The sequence below is a fragment of the Anomaloglossus baeobatrachus genome, chromosome 6, assembly GCF_048569485.1.
Source record: "Anomaloglossus baeobatrachus isolate aAnoBae1 chromosome 6, aAnoBae1.hap1, whole genome shotgun sequence".
Classification (NCBI taxonomy): domain Eukaryota; kingdom Metazoa; phylum Chordata; class Amphibia; order Anura; family Aromobatidae; genus Anomaloglossus; species Anomaloglossus baeobatrachus.
Window position 1 is genome coordinate 148118809 of NC_134358.1, and position 15034 is coordinate 148133842.

The 15034-nt window shown below is 47.9% G+C and overlaps 1 protein-coding gene across 15 annotated transcripts in view; it reads right to left on the minus strand.

Annotated features, from left to right (window-relative positions):
* Window positions 1–206: 206 nt before the first annotated feature.
* Window positions 207–15034, minus strand: part of DTNA (dystrobrevin alpha) — a 340802-nt gene continuing 325974 nt past the window's right edge. For all 15 annotated transcript variants that reach the window (XM_075353296.1, XM_075353295.1, XM_075353298.1 and 12 more), the window contains 3 exons: window positions 3978–4149; window positions 2738–2864; window positions 207–254 (listed from right to left, as the gene is read on the minus strand). In XM_075353296.1, coding sequence (XP_075209411.1) covers window positions 237–254; window positions 2738–2864; window positions 3978–4149 — 317 coding nt within the window. In that variant the 3' untranslated portion in view covers window positions 207–236. The remainder of the gene's footprint in view (window positions 255–2737; window positions 2865–3977; window positions 4150–15034) is intronic.

Consider the following 15034-nt stretch of genomic DNA (forward strand, 5'->3'; position numbering starts at 1 on the left):
TCAACTGAAAATACCACTGATTATCTGCATCAGTCATGTGAAGCCCCTCTAGATGCTGATGCCTGGGACCAAATGTGGAGGAGTGACCGCCAGAGAGGTAAATGGGAAAAAGGTATTTTTTAGTTTTTTAATTTCTTACACCACTCTAGGTCCATAATATTAACTCTTAAAGTATATAATTTATTGCTGTAGTAGAAAATACTCACTTCTGAGGGGAAGGAAAGAGAACATTGCATTCAGCCCTGCAAACTGACCTATAGGAGACAAACATCAGATGATGACATGAGTATTAATGCTGCCCTAAGGGAGCTCATACACAGACCAAGGTTGATGGAAATGGCAGAAAGAACAATCATCAACTGAATAGATGCAACAAACTCTTGGCTCCCCGCTCATCAATAGCTCTGGCAAGTCACACACTGCGGAAAGCCTACAGCCTTTTTGGAGCTTGGAGTGCACTGAGGAAGTTAGGCAGATCGATGACATCACATGATCGTGACACCTGTGCCTGGCCGGCGGCTGCAGGGAGAAGGAGGGTCTCGTCATGGGAGTCGGGCGAGGGGAGTTTGAATTTTTTTTTAATTAAAATTGGAGCATAAGGGGGACATTATTAGTGTGATGAGGGCAAATGAATCAGTATTATCAATTATTATTGTAAGCATTATTGTATTGAGCAAAGGAGGTAATATGATTGCAAGGGGCAGACAGGGGGACAAATTGCAAAGGAAGCACTATTAGGGTTACTTTGCACACTACGACATCGCAAGCCGATGCTGCGATGTCGAGTGCGATAGTCCCTGCCCCCGTCACAGATGCGATATCATGGTGATAGCTGGCGTAGCGAACATTATCGCTACGCCAGCTTCACATGCACTCACCTGTCCTGCGACATCGCTCTGGCCGGCGACCCGCCTCCTTATTAAGGGGGCGGGTCGTGCGGCGTCATAGCAACGTCACACGACAGGCGGCCAATAGCAGCGGAGGGGCGGAGATGAGCAGGATGTAAACATCCCGCCCACCTCCTTCCTTCCGCATTGGCGGCCGGGACGCAGGTAGCAGATGTTCCTTGCTCCTGCGGCTTCACACACAGCGATGTGTGCTGCCGCAGGAACGAGGAACAACATCGGACCGTTGCAACAAGGTAATTATGGTTTACGCCAACACTATACCGATGATACGATTACGACGCTTTTGCGCTCGTTAATCGTATCATCTAGGCTTTACACACTATGATGTCGAGAGCGACGCCGGACCTGCGTCACTTTCAATTTGACCCCACCGACATCGCAGCTGCGATGTCGTAGTGTGCAAAGTACCCCTTAGTGTGTGGAGGCGCAGATGGGGCACTGTAACTTTGCAGGTAAAAGTGGTATGGTTTTAGTTGTACCATAGTTCAGAGGTTCAAATCCCACCAAGGACAACATCTGTAAGAAGTTTGTATTGTAGGCTTACCCTTTATTTATGTGGGTTTCCTCCTGGTTTTATGGTTTCCTCCCACAGTTGAAAGACATTCAGATAGGGAATTTATACAGTGAATCCCAATGGGGACAGTGATAATGATGTCTGTAATAGTGCTATGGAACATGATGGCGCTATATAAGCACGCATAATAAAGAAATAAATAGTTATAGGGGGTACAAAATTAGGATATGGCAATGAAAGTTGGAATTATTACTGTGTAGGACGCAATTTAAAATTGGGTAAAAGAAATAATGAAAATATTTCCATGTGTTACGTTCTGCATAAACAAGACGTAGATGATAATGAGTTGTCAGTATTCTGGGTTGAATCGAGGGCAACATGGAAAATAAATGACTTTGTTCACAAAGAGTTTCTGCATTTATCTGTACATGTATACAGCATCTGCGTACAAGTCGTATTTACCACTACAGGGTCGCTGTACAATGGTAATATTTTTGTTAATGATCAGTATAGCTGTATTATTTGGTTGCTATGTGGAGGTATTATTTGTTCTTTCTCTAGTGGTATTGTTGTTTGTATAGGAAATTTTGTTCAGTAACAGTGTGGTGGTACATTTACTTGTACAGTTGTGGTATTATTTGCCGTCAGACTGTGTTGATTATATAGGTGCGTTTTTTGTTTAGTGATTTTTTTGAAAGGGGGACTAAGTGCTTTTAGGGCTTTGCAGACTCACTGGGGCCTATACATTAAAGCAAAAAGCTGGTGATTGGGGAAAGTGGGGCTAGATCCAAGACTTGACCCAGGGTCAATAAGACTCTAGCTACGCCCCTGATTATCCTGTAATGTGTATGACCAGCTTAATTCTTGCATAAAAGACAAACATTTCGAAATAATGTAATTCCTTTCATACAGAAATACATACCGTAGTATTTCTGGAAGAATCCTCAGTTTTGTCTTGCGCTCACTGACATTGAATTTTGAACAAATCCCCTTCAGTGGATCTTCTACAACTAACTGATTGCAGATGGCTCTCAAAAGCACCCACAATTCAGATCATCTCGGCGGGTGCATACTAACAGAAGTGGACCAATATATGGCACCAATTGAAATCAATATTTCAATCAACATTTACAGCTCAAGATTTTGGATGTTTGCCACTTGAATGGCTCACATTTATTACCAAGAACAGTTTTTTATTTGAATGACAACTATTCTTCCTAAATGAAGCCTGGTCACGTGTAGAGAAAATTATTGGTGAATGTTCCCAACTTGTTTAGACCGATGTGACGTAGAAATGCAGTATGGTCCCGTTTACCTGGTAGGCTTCATCCTGCAACTTTTGTTTCAGATACTCTTCCATTTTCAGCTCATTTTCAAGTTGGCGCACAGAGTCATTCTCATAAGTTTCATCATCATGTCGGTTGTATGAATCTTCAGGGACTCTGCAAAAATGTTCAAGAAATGAAAAAGTGTTAGTTTAAACTGATGCTGCTTCTTTGAAGAAAATTTGTCAGGTTTAACCCTAAATAGAATACTTGTGGAGGAGTTTACACATCTTTCTATCCTGTTTTGTTTTGTTTTTGTTTTTTTTCTTGTTTGTTTTGTTTGGGCCGCTTCTGCTTAAAGGATGTGCTTTTTCTGATTCGTTTTTTGTGGGTTTTTTTTTTTTTAAAGCAGAATTCAAGATATTGTGTTGTTGTCCCATTCAATTTAGTGAAATAGTGCTTCAATATCCTAAACATCGCTGAAAAAAAAATATGGCACTGGTAAAATCACACCAGTATACAACTCTAGTAAACATTGAATAAACTGCTGGCTGGAGGGGGTGCGGATATTGGGCCCCACAATTTTAATCATAAGGCTCAAGGCACCCATATATATTAGACCACTGTTGGTCAAACCTGCAATACTGGCAGGATCAGCTAACAGTCTAACAAGTATGGGGGTCTCCTGACTCTACACTGACAAATTATGATGGGGAGAGTAGGATCCGGCATGTTGGATTTCAGATGACTATACTTTGGTTCCCCAAAAGATAAGCCACTGTCAGTGGAGTCTGCACAGAGGCTCCCTTACAGATAAGACACAGAGTGATCGACAGCCAACCATTCGACCAACAGCTATCTATTGTGTATGGGGGTGGGCTTAAGCTATAAATTCTATAAGGCTGGATATCCCGTTTAAATAATGACTAAAGAGAAATGTTAACTTTGGTAATTTTTGTATATCTAAGGTGAACCCAGATTTATAGAGCTCTCCCAACATCACATTGTGGGATACCACCATACAGTATATGTTGTTCACTTTGACCAAAATTAGTGCGATGATTACAATCCAGGGATGTGTGATGAGCAGGTGCATATAAAGGTTCAGTGGGCTGCGTCTTTTCTTTCCATCTATACAAACATATCAGTATATTGTACATGCCAGATGAATACTAAAAAGGAACTTTTTAGAGCCAGTGGCTATGTTCAGTAAATGTGCTGGGAAGCAGTGGAATATATTCTAAAACTAAATACAAGAAAACAATGGCTTGACTGATAACAGATGCATACCTATCTGCGCGAATATTTCCAGCAGCTGAAGAAGAATTATGGTTGTATGTTGGTTTTCTGGCATGAATCTGAGCAAGGAAAGCTTTCTCTGAGGTTGGAGATGGGACCAGGTCATCAAAGTGAACCCTCCCGTACTCTGCGTTCACACTGCCTTCTGCTTCATTTCCCACATCTAGAAAAGACAAAAAGGGAGCATGAATCACATGATTAACCCAGGGTGCCCTGTTCAAAGTATGTTTTCATTGAATGAATAACCCGACAGGTTGCCTTTAATGCTTGCTTATCTTATGGTCCAGGTTAGTTAATGCAAACATCTCTGATGGCCTAGGGTGACATGGTGGTTTATGGTAGCGATCTATCCATTCACTAGTGGTCTAAGTAAATGGCAGGGTAATGTCTATCTCACCGTTGGTCTTTGTTAATATCTAGAGCCCAGTGGTTTACGTATCTCCACAAGCTTGAGTGATGTCTGCTGTGTCCAGTTTCCCTTAGGCTATGTTAATAGTAGTTTTTGTCTGTGCTTAGTGTGTACAATCCTGACATACAGGAAGTGGAGTTAAATAGATGCTAAAAAACTGATGCCCAACAGTGGTGTCCATCATTCATAAACTATAATGGCATTGGTTTAACAGATACGTCATGACAATTGGCTGAGTAGCTCATGATGTGTACATGTTACAGATGCCATACAGTAGCATATGTTACTCATTGGCTCCCACGTATATAAAAAAAGGCATTCTGCACAGTAAAAATGTTTTTGTACTAGACTTGTCTTACAATAAACCATATTTTTTGTGGTATACTGATGTACATTGACCTTACACACTCTTGGTTCTGTTTGGCTGATGAAGCCCTATTAACAGATATAGTGTATACATAGAGAACTGTTTCAACCCTATAGTATGTGCACACATTTTTTCAGCCTGTTTTCACCTCAAAATGCATCACAAAACAGTAGCAGAAAATGGGCATAGTGAATGTAAAAACAATTTTGCCATGCACATGTTCAGTTTTTGTTTTTTTTAAAAAAATCAGATACTTTTTTTTTTTTTTAAACATTTTAAGATAATTCAAAATTATATAATTATCCAACTTATAAAGCGTCACGAACGCTCCCAACACTTTCTCGGATCTTGTTATGCATCCTTCCAAATAGCAATCCAAGAATAGTCCAGAAAGGTGTCCATTTTCTCCACAAACATAAATCCATAAGGTCATTCCTACATATTACCATTTCCTCTCTCCCACCCAGCCCTTCAAATCCAATGGAACAAACACATTACAGTCATACGTAATAGTGATGTGCGAGCACTACCATGCAAGGGTGTTCAGTACTTATAACATGCAGTTAGACTAGACTTGGGTACAGAGTATAATATAGGTCAATGGGAAACTGGAGCATTTTTCCAGAAAATCAGGTCCCTTAAATACTACTGAGTATATAGAAGAGCCACAAGGGAAGCCATAATGGTGCGTTGTGCAGATAATAAAGTATGTAAGGTATAAGAATCATCTTAATCCAGTTGGCTCTCCCCACATCTGACAGATTAACTAAAATAAACGTCTTTGTTTAAAAACACTTTTTATTGTGTATATTTATAAATGGGACTGGACGCTCAACCACGCAGTTATTGAGTTAATGAATAAGTTAAACAATATTATTTGGCTAGAAAAAGGGGTATATAGAAAGAGAAAGGCAATCAAGAAATTTGATAACATCTGGTGAACCTGGTTGAATGTTCCAGGCCTACCATCTGGAGTACCCCTGAGAGATAGCATATGGCAGATTCTGACTTCATGAATACTGCTGGTATATTATTCCAGGCTAAATGATATAGAGTGGGTACAGAAAGTATTCAGACCCCTTTAAATTTTTCACTCTGTTTAATTGCAGACATTTGGTAAATTCAAAAAAGTTTATTTTTTTCTCATTAATGTACACTCTGCACCCCATCTTCACAGATAAAAAAAACCCCAGAAATGTAGACATTTTTGCAAATTTATTAAACAAAAACTGAAATATCACATGGTCATAAGTATTCAGACCCTTTGCTCAGACACTGATATTTAAGTCACATGCTGTCCATTTCCTTGTGATCCTCCTTGAGATGGTTCTACTCCTTCATTGGAGTCTAGCTGTGCTAATTAAACTGATGGGACTTGATTTGGAAAGGCACACACCTCTCTATATAAGACTTCACAGATCACAGTGCATGTGAGACTAAATGAGAATCATGAGGTCAAAGTAAATGCCCAAGGAGCTCAGAGACAGAATTGTGGCAAGGCACAGATCTGGCCAAGGTTACAAAAAAATTTCTGCAGTACTCAAGGTTCCTAAGAGCACAGTGGCCTCCATAATCCTTAAATGGAAAAAGTTTGGGACCACCAGAACTCTTCCTAGACCTGGATATCCAGCCAAACTGAGCAATCGTGGGAGAAGAGCCTTGGTGAGAGAGGTAATGAAGACCCCTAAGATCACTGTGGCTGAGCTCCAGAGATGTAGTAGGGAGATGAGAGAAAGTTCCACAAAGTCAACTATCACTGCAGCTCTCCACCAGTCGGGCCTTTATGGCAGAGTGGCCCGATGGAGGCCTCTCCTCAGTGCAAGACATATGTAAGCCTGTATAGAGTTTGCAAAAAACACATGAAGGACTCACAGACTATGAGAAATAAGATGCTCTGGTCTGATGAGATGAAGAAAGAACTTTTTGGTGATAATTCTAAGCGGTATGTGTGGAGAAAACCAGGCACCGCTCATTAACAGCAAATGCAATCCCAACAGTGAAACATGGTGCTGGCAGCATCATGCCAGGACGACTGGTTGCAGTTGAAGCAAGGATGAATGCGGCCAAGTACAGAGATATCCTGGAAGAAAATCTCTTCCAGAGTGCTCTGGACCACAGACTTGGCTGAAGGTTCACCTTCCAACAAGACAATGACCCTAAGCACACAGATAAAATAACAAAGGAGTGGCTTCAGAACAACTCTGTGACCATTCTTGACTGGCCCAGCCAGAGCCCTGACCTAAACCCAATTGAGCATCTCTGGAGAGACCTGAAAATGGCTGTCCACCAACGTTCACCATCCAATCTGACAGAAATGGAGAGGATCTTCAAAGAAGAATGGCAGAGGATCCTCAAATCCAGGTGTGAAAAACTTGTTGCATCATTCCCAAGAAGACTTATGGCTGTACTAAAACAAAAGGGTGCTTCTACTCTATACTGAGCAAAGGGTCTGAATACTTATGACCATGTGATATTTCAGTTTTTCTTGTTTGATAAGATTCAACCTTAAAAATAAATAGAAGTGCAACAATAAGATAAAGATATAATAGATAACGTTCTATCCCTAGATATGAACATGATAGATTTGCCCTGCCTGTCTGCGGAGGTTGGCACCCTAAGTATTGCCCCCACACCTGGACAACTGTCCCCATCTTGATGTTGGTGACCCCGAAAAATAATGGACCTAAACATAAATGAATATTGAAGGTATAATGAAAGTTGATATAATAGCATGCAAAATATACAGGTCAAATAGCAAATGATCACGTTAGTTGATCAGAAGGTACTTAAAGGGTAGAACAGAAGTCTGCCTTAACGAGTTTTCTCCCCAAGAGGTTTAACAGGAGGCTGACGATCGATATAACTCATTATAGCAAATTACTTCTGAATAAAGGCATGGGCCAGCATATTTCTCATGCTATTATATTCGCCAGTGGCTCAATTGCGACAGCGAATAATAATAGAGACAACGGGCACCCCTGCTTGTGGGAAAAGGTCTGACCTAAGTCCATTAACCTGGATCTTTCCCTGAGGAGCGGAATGTAGGAGTTTAATCCATACGATGAATCTTTCCCCAAATCTCATATGCAACAGTGTACTCTATAGGAATGCTGCGAGTCTTTCCTCTCTTTTGGGATCACCACCATGCTGGTGTGAAGCCCCACAGGTGTTGTGTCGGTGCATTACCTTCAGGGACTCCACTCAGCTGGATCTGGTCACAGGTAGGAGATCTTCTTCTTGTCGTGACGCCACTCTCAGTATTGCGGTCAGTGGGGACCGCCACTGCAGGTTGAGGGACGCCTGGGGCTGATGGTGAGTGCAGTTAGTTGGAATAGCCTCCTGAGAGTGAGGCAAGCCCCAGGGCCCTGTGTAGGTGCGTAGAACCACAAGGCGCAGAATAACTCCACACAGGCAGAATGTCTTTCAGGGTTTTTACTCACTTCAGGTGGCAGGGTGAGTAACCCGGGCGTAGCTGGGATGAACCAGGCGGGAACCAGGTATCCTTCAGGCTGACTTCTGATGGTGACTACCAACTCGCCTTCCTTAGCCCTTGGTGGTTTGGGGTAACCCCGACTTTTAGTCCCTATGGGGGTCACCCAGGGAAGTTGCTGAAGCCTCACTCCCCTTCGTTTGCCGTTTGCTTGTGGCCTGGACCAGCTCACTCCAGCTGCTTGCCTCCTGTGAGCTATGGGCCCTAACTGTGGCTACGTGGCTGCGGCTTTTGTGGTGTTGTGGTGTGAGCTTTGAGGGCCCCACACCGGCAGGTTTAGCAGGGAAAGGTGGATCTATCCCCGCTCCGGGATCTGCCGCCCGTTTGGGCCTGGTTCTCCCTAGCAGTCTCCTTACTTCCCACTCTGTGCTCTCTCTCTAGCTGGAGATGGGTTTCGGGTAGCACTCCTAGGTGACCGTTCTCCCCCGTCGGTAGCCACTGCGCGGACGCTGTCAGACTACAGCAGCCCAGGGGAAGGGGTCAGCTCTCCTCGGAGCTCCCTGGACTCTGCTCTGAACCGGCTCACATCTGGGACCTTCGCTGCTGCTCCTGTCAGAGCTTCACTTTCCTGCTCCTCACTCCTCCACACTCTGCTGCAGACTCTAGACTGTTTACTCCTCCTTCTCTTTTCCCTTTTTGTGCCTGCCTACGCCACCTAGCAACCAGACTCTCTTACCACACCCCTTGAGAGGAGATGGAGGCTTTTGGCCCCCTCCACTATTCCAGTGAAGGTGAAGGCTTTTCCCCCTCCTGGGATCCCCAGGGGTCCTCTCATGGGTACATGTGTGAGAGCTGATTACTATGCGCCTGTGTACCACACCCCTGTCAGCCTTCTGGATTACCTGTGTTGTACTGTCCCCAGCATGGGTGCAGTACTCAGTGGTGCCTGACCAGGTCAGGGGCGCCACATTCCCCCTTAGTTATCACCAGCACGTCCTCGGGCTGCAAGACAACATTTTAAAATGCATAAAACATTAAAACATGTAAAACATTTTTAAAAGCACCAGGTACCATACATCACCACCCTCCACCCACAAGTCCGTTAACCCACCCAAAACCCTTTCACGTTGGCCGCGGCTTCAGCCACTTCTGGCAGGATGTAGAGGCGGCTTTCATGGGCTGGTGGTTTCAGGGTATACCTGGCTTGGTGGATCCGCGCCTTCAGCCTCTTCTGGCAGGATGCAGAGGCGGCCTCCACAGTTGGTGCTGACCAGGTACCCTCTTTGTGGTGGAGAGCCAGGCCCCATAAACAGGCATGCTCTCTGGTTGCAGGTAAGCCAAGGCCCTATATACGGACGTGCCCCCTGGTTGCAGACGAGCCAAGCCCCTAAACAGGCTGACTCTGGTGGCGGTGGTGCCCTCTGGTGTAACTATTTACACTGCGAGAGTTTGTGGCTATAGCCAGTTCATAGCCTTAAGGTTTATTTCTCACATCAGTTTATGTGGGCACATTCTTAAACTTGTAAAACGTTGCAAAACAAACTTTTCAAACTGGTAACTTGCTTTACTTTACATGAACTTATGCAGACTCCTCTTCACCAGGGCTTGGGCCTGTAGGGCTGCGGCACCTGTTGGTTTCTTGACCTCTTTCCTCATCTGTAGTTGTCTCATCATTAGGTCTTTGGTCTTTTCTTTCTTTATTACTGTCTTTCCTTTCTTCTTTGATACCAGGTGCAACGATGAATCCGTATCCTGACTTCAGGCTAAAGTCTTCCACAATTCCTCTACAAAGGGGTCCTCTGGCCTGGGCTCTGGACCTGCTCAGTAACCTTTTTTCCTGTAGGTCTCTGGCTGCAACTTCCCTCTGCTCTGGAGACTGTGGTGCAGGGGACAGCGTTGTTCTGTTGCGACGCCTTGTCTTGCGGCCTGAACTCTGCGTGGTACAGCTTGCAAACTCCCAGGTGAGACTTTTAGGCAGATCTTCGTCAGCGGACGGTGTCACGTCTTCCTCATCCCAACGGGAATAGGGTAACATCTCCGGCTCTGGGTATGGCTCTGGAGTCAGCTCCTCAGCTTCCTGGCCTCCTCTCCCCCTTAGTTCTTCTTGGCACTCCTTTGGTGGCAGTGCTGGGGATGGGCTTTCTTCAGCTGGTCTGGGCGGTGGACTCTCTGGTGCGGCTGCAGGGGTTGCCTGAATCTCCTTGGGGGTATGCGGAGGGAGCAGATACCGATCCACCATCTCTTGTGGGAACTGGGCCTCTAGGTCAGCCTTCAGCTTCCAGTATTCGGGGTCCTCTCCTATCAGGGTCTTCCTAGCAGGGACCTCTTTGGACTGGGGAGCGGTGTCTGCTCTGGCCTTGCAGGCCGGGGTAAATGATGAGGTAATCTCTTCTTGGCGGGCCGCGCCTGGCATGGCGGCGGCCTGGTCTTGGCGGGCCGCGCCCTGGATGGCGGCGGCCTGGTCTTGGCGGGCCGCGCCCTGGCTGGCGGCGGCCTGGTCTTGGCGGGCCGCGCCCTGGCTGGCGGCGGCCTGGATCTGTGTCGCTGTTGCAGGGGGCTCTGTGCAGGCTGGGCTGGACGTCGCTGCAGCAGTCTGGGCTTGGCGGGCCGCGCCTGGCGTGGCTGCGGCCTGGTTCAGCACCTCACTTGCGGCGCGGACGAGCGTTGCTGCGGCGGTGGGGTCTCGGCGGGCCGGGCCTAGCAGGGCGGCGGCCTGGGTCAGCGTTACGCCTGCGACGCGGATGAGGGTCGCGGTGGCAGCCGGTTCTTTGCGGGCCGGACTGGGCGTTGCTGCAGGGACCGGGTCTTGGTGGGCCGAGCAGGGCATCGCTGCGGCCGCTGGGGCTTGGAAGGCCGCACCTGGCGTGGCTGCGGCCTGCTTCAGCGTCGCCGCACCGGACGCCTCTTCGGGGACCGCGGGCGTGGCAGCAGGGGTCGGGGCACTTGCGCTGGCCGGGGCATCACTCGACTCACCCACCGGTGGCAGCATCGGGGTCTGCGTCATCGCCGTCCTGTCTGGCACTCGGCGCGCGGCTCTCCTTTCATAGGCCCGAACCGCCGCGGTCATCTCCAGCATTTCCATTCGTTCTTCCCGGATCTGCTCCACAACCCGGTTCTCCAGTCGGTCGCAGAACTGGGCCAGCTCCCGATACCACCAGGCAGCGGAGCCCGGTTCTGGATTTCTGCGGTCAGACGCCATTTCTTCTGCGCCCTCTTCTGCACGACTCTCCAGCTGTGGACTCGCCGTTGCCTCAGATAGCAAGCTGCTCAGTTTCTGCTCTGCCTTTTTCAGCAGCTCCTCTCCCAGCAGCAGGCTTGTGGCTCTCTTTCCTTCCCGCCGTCTCTGGACGCTTCCACTCTCATAGCTGGCAAGGTCCGAACTCTCCAGGGGATCTCTGGGTAGCCACACCTCTTCGTGGGCGGTAACTTCTTCCAGCGCGGGCTGCTGTTGTTTTTCAGCGCGCTTTTCATGGTGGCAATATGGCGGCGCTTCCAATTTTTCAAGCGGACCGCCCAGGCACATGGTCACCTGTCTGGACAGGTCTAGTCCTTATCCTGTTCGTGACGCCAGATGTGAAGCCCCACAGGTGTTGTGTCGGTGCATTACCTTCAGGGACTCCACTCAGCTGGATCTGGTCACAGGTAGGAGATCTTCTTCTTGTCGTGACGCCACTCTCAGTATTGCGGTCAGTGGGGACCGCCACTGCAGGTTGAGGGACGCCTGGGGCTGATGGTGAGTGCAGTTAGTTGGAATAGCCTCCTGAGAGTGAGGCAAGCCCCAGGGCCCTGTGTAGGTGCGTAGAACCACAAGGCGCAGAATAACTCCACACAGGCAGAATGTCTTTCAGGGTTTTTACTCACTTCAGGTGGCAGGGTGAGTAACCCGGGCGTAGCTGGGATGAACCAGGCGGGAACCAGGTATCCTTCAGGCTGACTTCTGATGGTGACTACCAACTCGCCTTCCTTAGCCCTTGGTGGTTTGGGGTAACCCCGACTTTTAGTCCCTATGGGGGTCACCCAGGGAAGTTGCTGAAGCCTCACTCCCCTTCGTTTGCCGTTTGCTTGTGGCCTGGACCAGCTCACTCCAGCTGCTTGCCTCCTGTGAGCTATGGGCCCTAACTGTGGCTACGTGGCTGCGGCTTTTGTGGTGTTGTGGTGTGAGCTTTGAGGGCCCCACACCGGCAGGTTTAGCAGGGAAAGGTGGATCTATCCCCGCTCCGGGATCTGCCGCCCGTTTGGGCCTGGTTCTCCCTAGCAGTCTCCTTACTTCCCACTCTGTGCTCTCTCTCTAGCTGGAGATGGGTTTCGGGTAGCACTCCTAGGTGACCGTTCTCCCCCGTCGGTAGCCACTGCGCGGACGCTGTCAGACTACAGCAGCCCAGGGGAAGGGGTCAGCTCTCCTCGGAGCTCCCTGGACTCTGCTCTGAACCGGCTCACATCTGGGACCTTCGCTGCTGCTCCTGTCAGAGCTTCACTTTCCTGCTCCTCACTCCTCCACACTCTGCTGCAGACTCTAGACTGTTTACTCCTCCTTCTCTTTTCCCTTTTTGTGCCTGCCTACGCCACCTAGCAACCAGACTCTCTTACCACACCCCTTGAGAGGAGATGGAGGCTTTTGGCCCCCTCCACTATTCCAGTGAAGGTGAAGGCTTTTCCCCCTCCTGGGATCCCCAGGGGTCCTCTCATGGGTACATGTGTGAGAGCTGATTACTATGCGCCTGTGTACCACACCCCTGTCAGCCTTCTGGATTACCTGTGTTGTACTGTCCCCAGCATGGGTGCAGTACTCAGTGGTGCCTGACCAGGTCAGGGGCGCCACACTGGCTTCATTCATTTACTATGGTAATCTACCCTCTTGTAATGCATTGAGAAATATTTTTAACAATTAGGGGAGAAGGACCTCATTATATTTCTTATGGACTTCCACCGGTAGGCCATCCTACCCTGACTATTTATTATTTGATAGGGAACTCAAGGCATCCTCCATCTCTTCCAATGAGAGAGCTTCATCTAAAAATTGAGCATGTAAATGTGTCAATGTGGGAAGAGAGATGGGAGAAAAGAATCTATTGAGCTTATCAATCGTAGATTTTTAAACACCCTAAGTATGTCTGGCAAGGAGCAAAGTATCTACAATGAGGAGCCCCTTACCTCATTAATATATAAGGATGTTTTTTTGCTGCCCCACTGTGATGGTAGTGTAATGGGGTCAACAAGTCCGACTGTATCCCTTCTGTAGAAATGGCTTTGAATACTGTTCCAGCAATTGCCCACAAGGGGGCAGCGGCGTACTGTACAACGACAAACACAGAGCTGGGAAATTCCCCACAGGAGCTGGTGTGTGAAAAACCAGAAGAGAAGACGCGGGAAAGTGTTGTTCAGCTCCGGAGCTCAGTGAGGAGAGTCCTGCGTGTGGTCTCCCTGAAGAGAGGGCTCGTTTTGCCGCAAAAGTCAGGAAGAAATCACCCGGTGAAAGCAGTTTCTGTCACTCCCAGTCTGCAGAACTTTGTTTTCCTCAGGGAGTTAACCGGACTACCGAGCACCGCCATCTGAGTGTAATTGCAGGGACTGTGACCTGCCTTCTTCTGCCCGGCGTGCTCCGGGACCAAAAGACTACTTATAATCCGTCACCAGCTGGGGAAGATAAAAGAAAAGAAAAGACCGAGGAGCTTCATCTCTCCAGCGCTGCACCGGGACCCATCACCGCGAGACCCCAGGCCTGCGACGTGGGAGCGACATCTTCTTTCGGGATAGACTGGTACGTGTTTGTAGGGAAAGTTAGGGAAAGTTGCCGCCATTTTTTGTTGTTGTTTTTTTCTTGCTGCATACCCGGAAGGAGTGAAAGTCCAGGGGCTTCCTATACCCATGTGTGCAGATAGCTCAGTTGATTGTATTATAAACATGTTTCCTAGTAAAGAAATGTTACTACCGGTAAAATCTGAGTATGGGGATTTTGTTGGAATAGAGCATACACACACACCCGCGGCCCTCCCATCGGTCGCTTCATGTGGCGTAGTCGGCAGGATGTGTGACCAACAAAATCATCCCCCGGTAGTAACTTATAACCAGACAGCTCCCCCGCCGTCTATTGTCAATCAGGTGAGGAAGTTTGACGGACGGAACTATCCTGTAACGGAATGGACTGAACAACTTAAGATAGTGGGGGAAATGTATAACACTGACCCTAAGACCTTAGCAGAAATGGCCATGCTAACACTAGAAGGGGAAGCGTGGACGACAGTCAGGCTGGAGACGGTTAGGGGCCAGCGTACGTTGGATGACTTAGTGCGGGTGCTGGAGAACACCTATGGACCGACCACATATGCGGGAACATTGCGCTATATGTTTTTCCGGCGGACGCAACTCGAGTCGGAGGACATCCCTCAATATGCCAATGCCCTTCAAGTGCTACTAGAACAAGCCTGTAGAAAAGAAGAACAGATAGCTAGTACGGGTACCCGTGACCTGGTGTTGAGAGATCAGTTTGTGACCGGATTGAGAGACCCGTACCTTAACCGCTCATTGCAAGATCTACTCCGGATAAATCCGGCCTTTACGTTCGCTGAGGTCAAACAAGAAGCCATAGAACGTTCAAGGGGGCCTGTCGTGGAGACACAGACCTATACCGCGGCTTGCAGGTCCATATCTGATATCGGGACGCCGAACAGCAACACGGAGGAACTGAAACAGATGGTGGCAGAGTTGCAGAAACAGGTGTTACAGCTCACCTTAGATCAACAGGCGGGCCGGCAAGCGAGACAACAACCCAGCCGGCCGATGGGAAGATGCTGGACATGCGGCGATCCCCGCCATAGAGCCAACCGTTGCCCTCAGAACTTTCA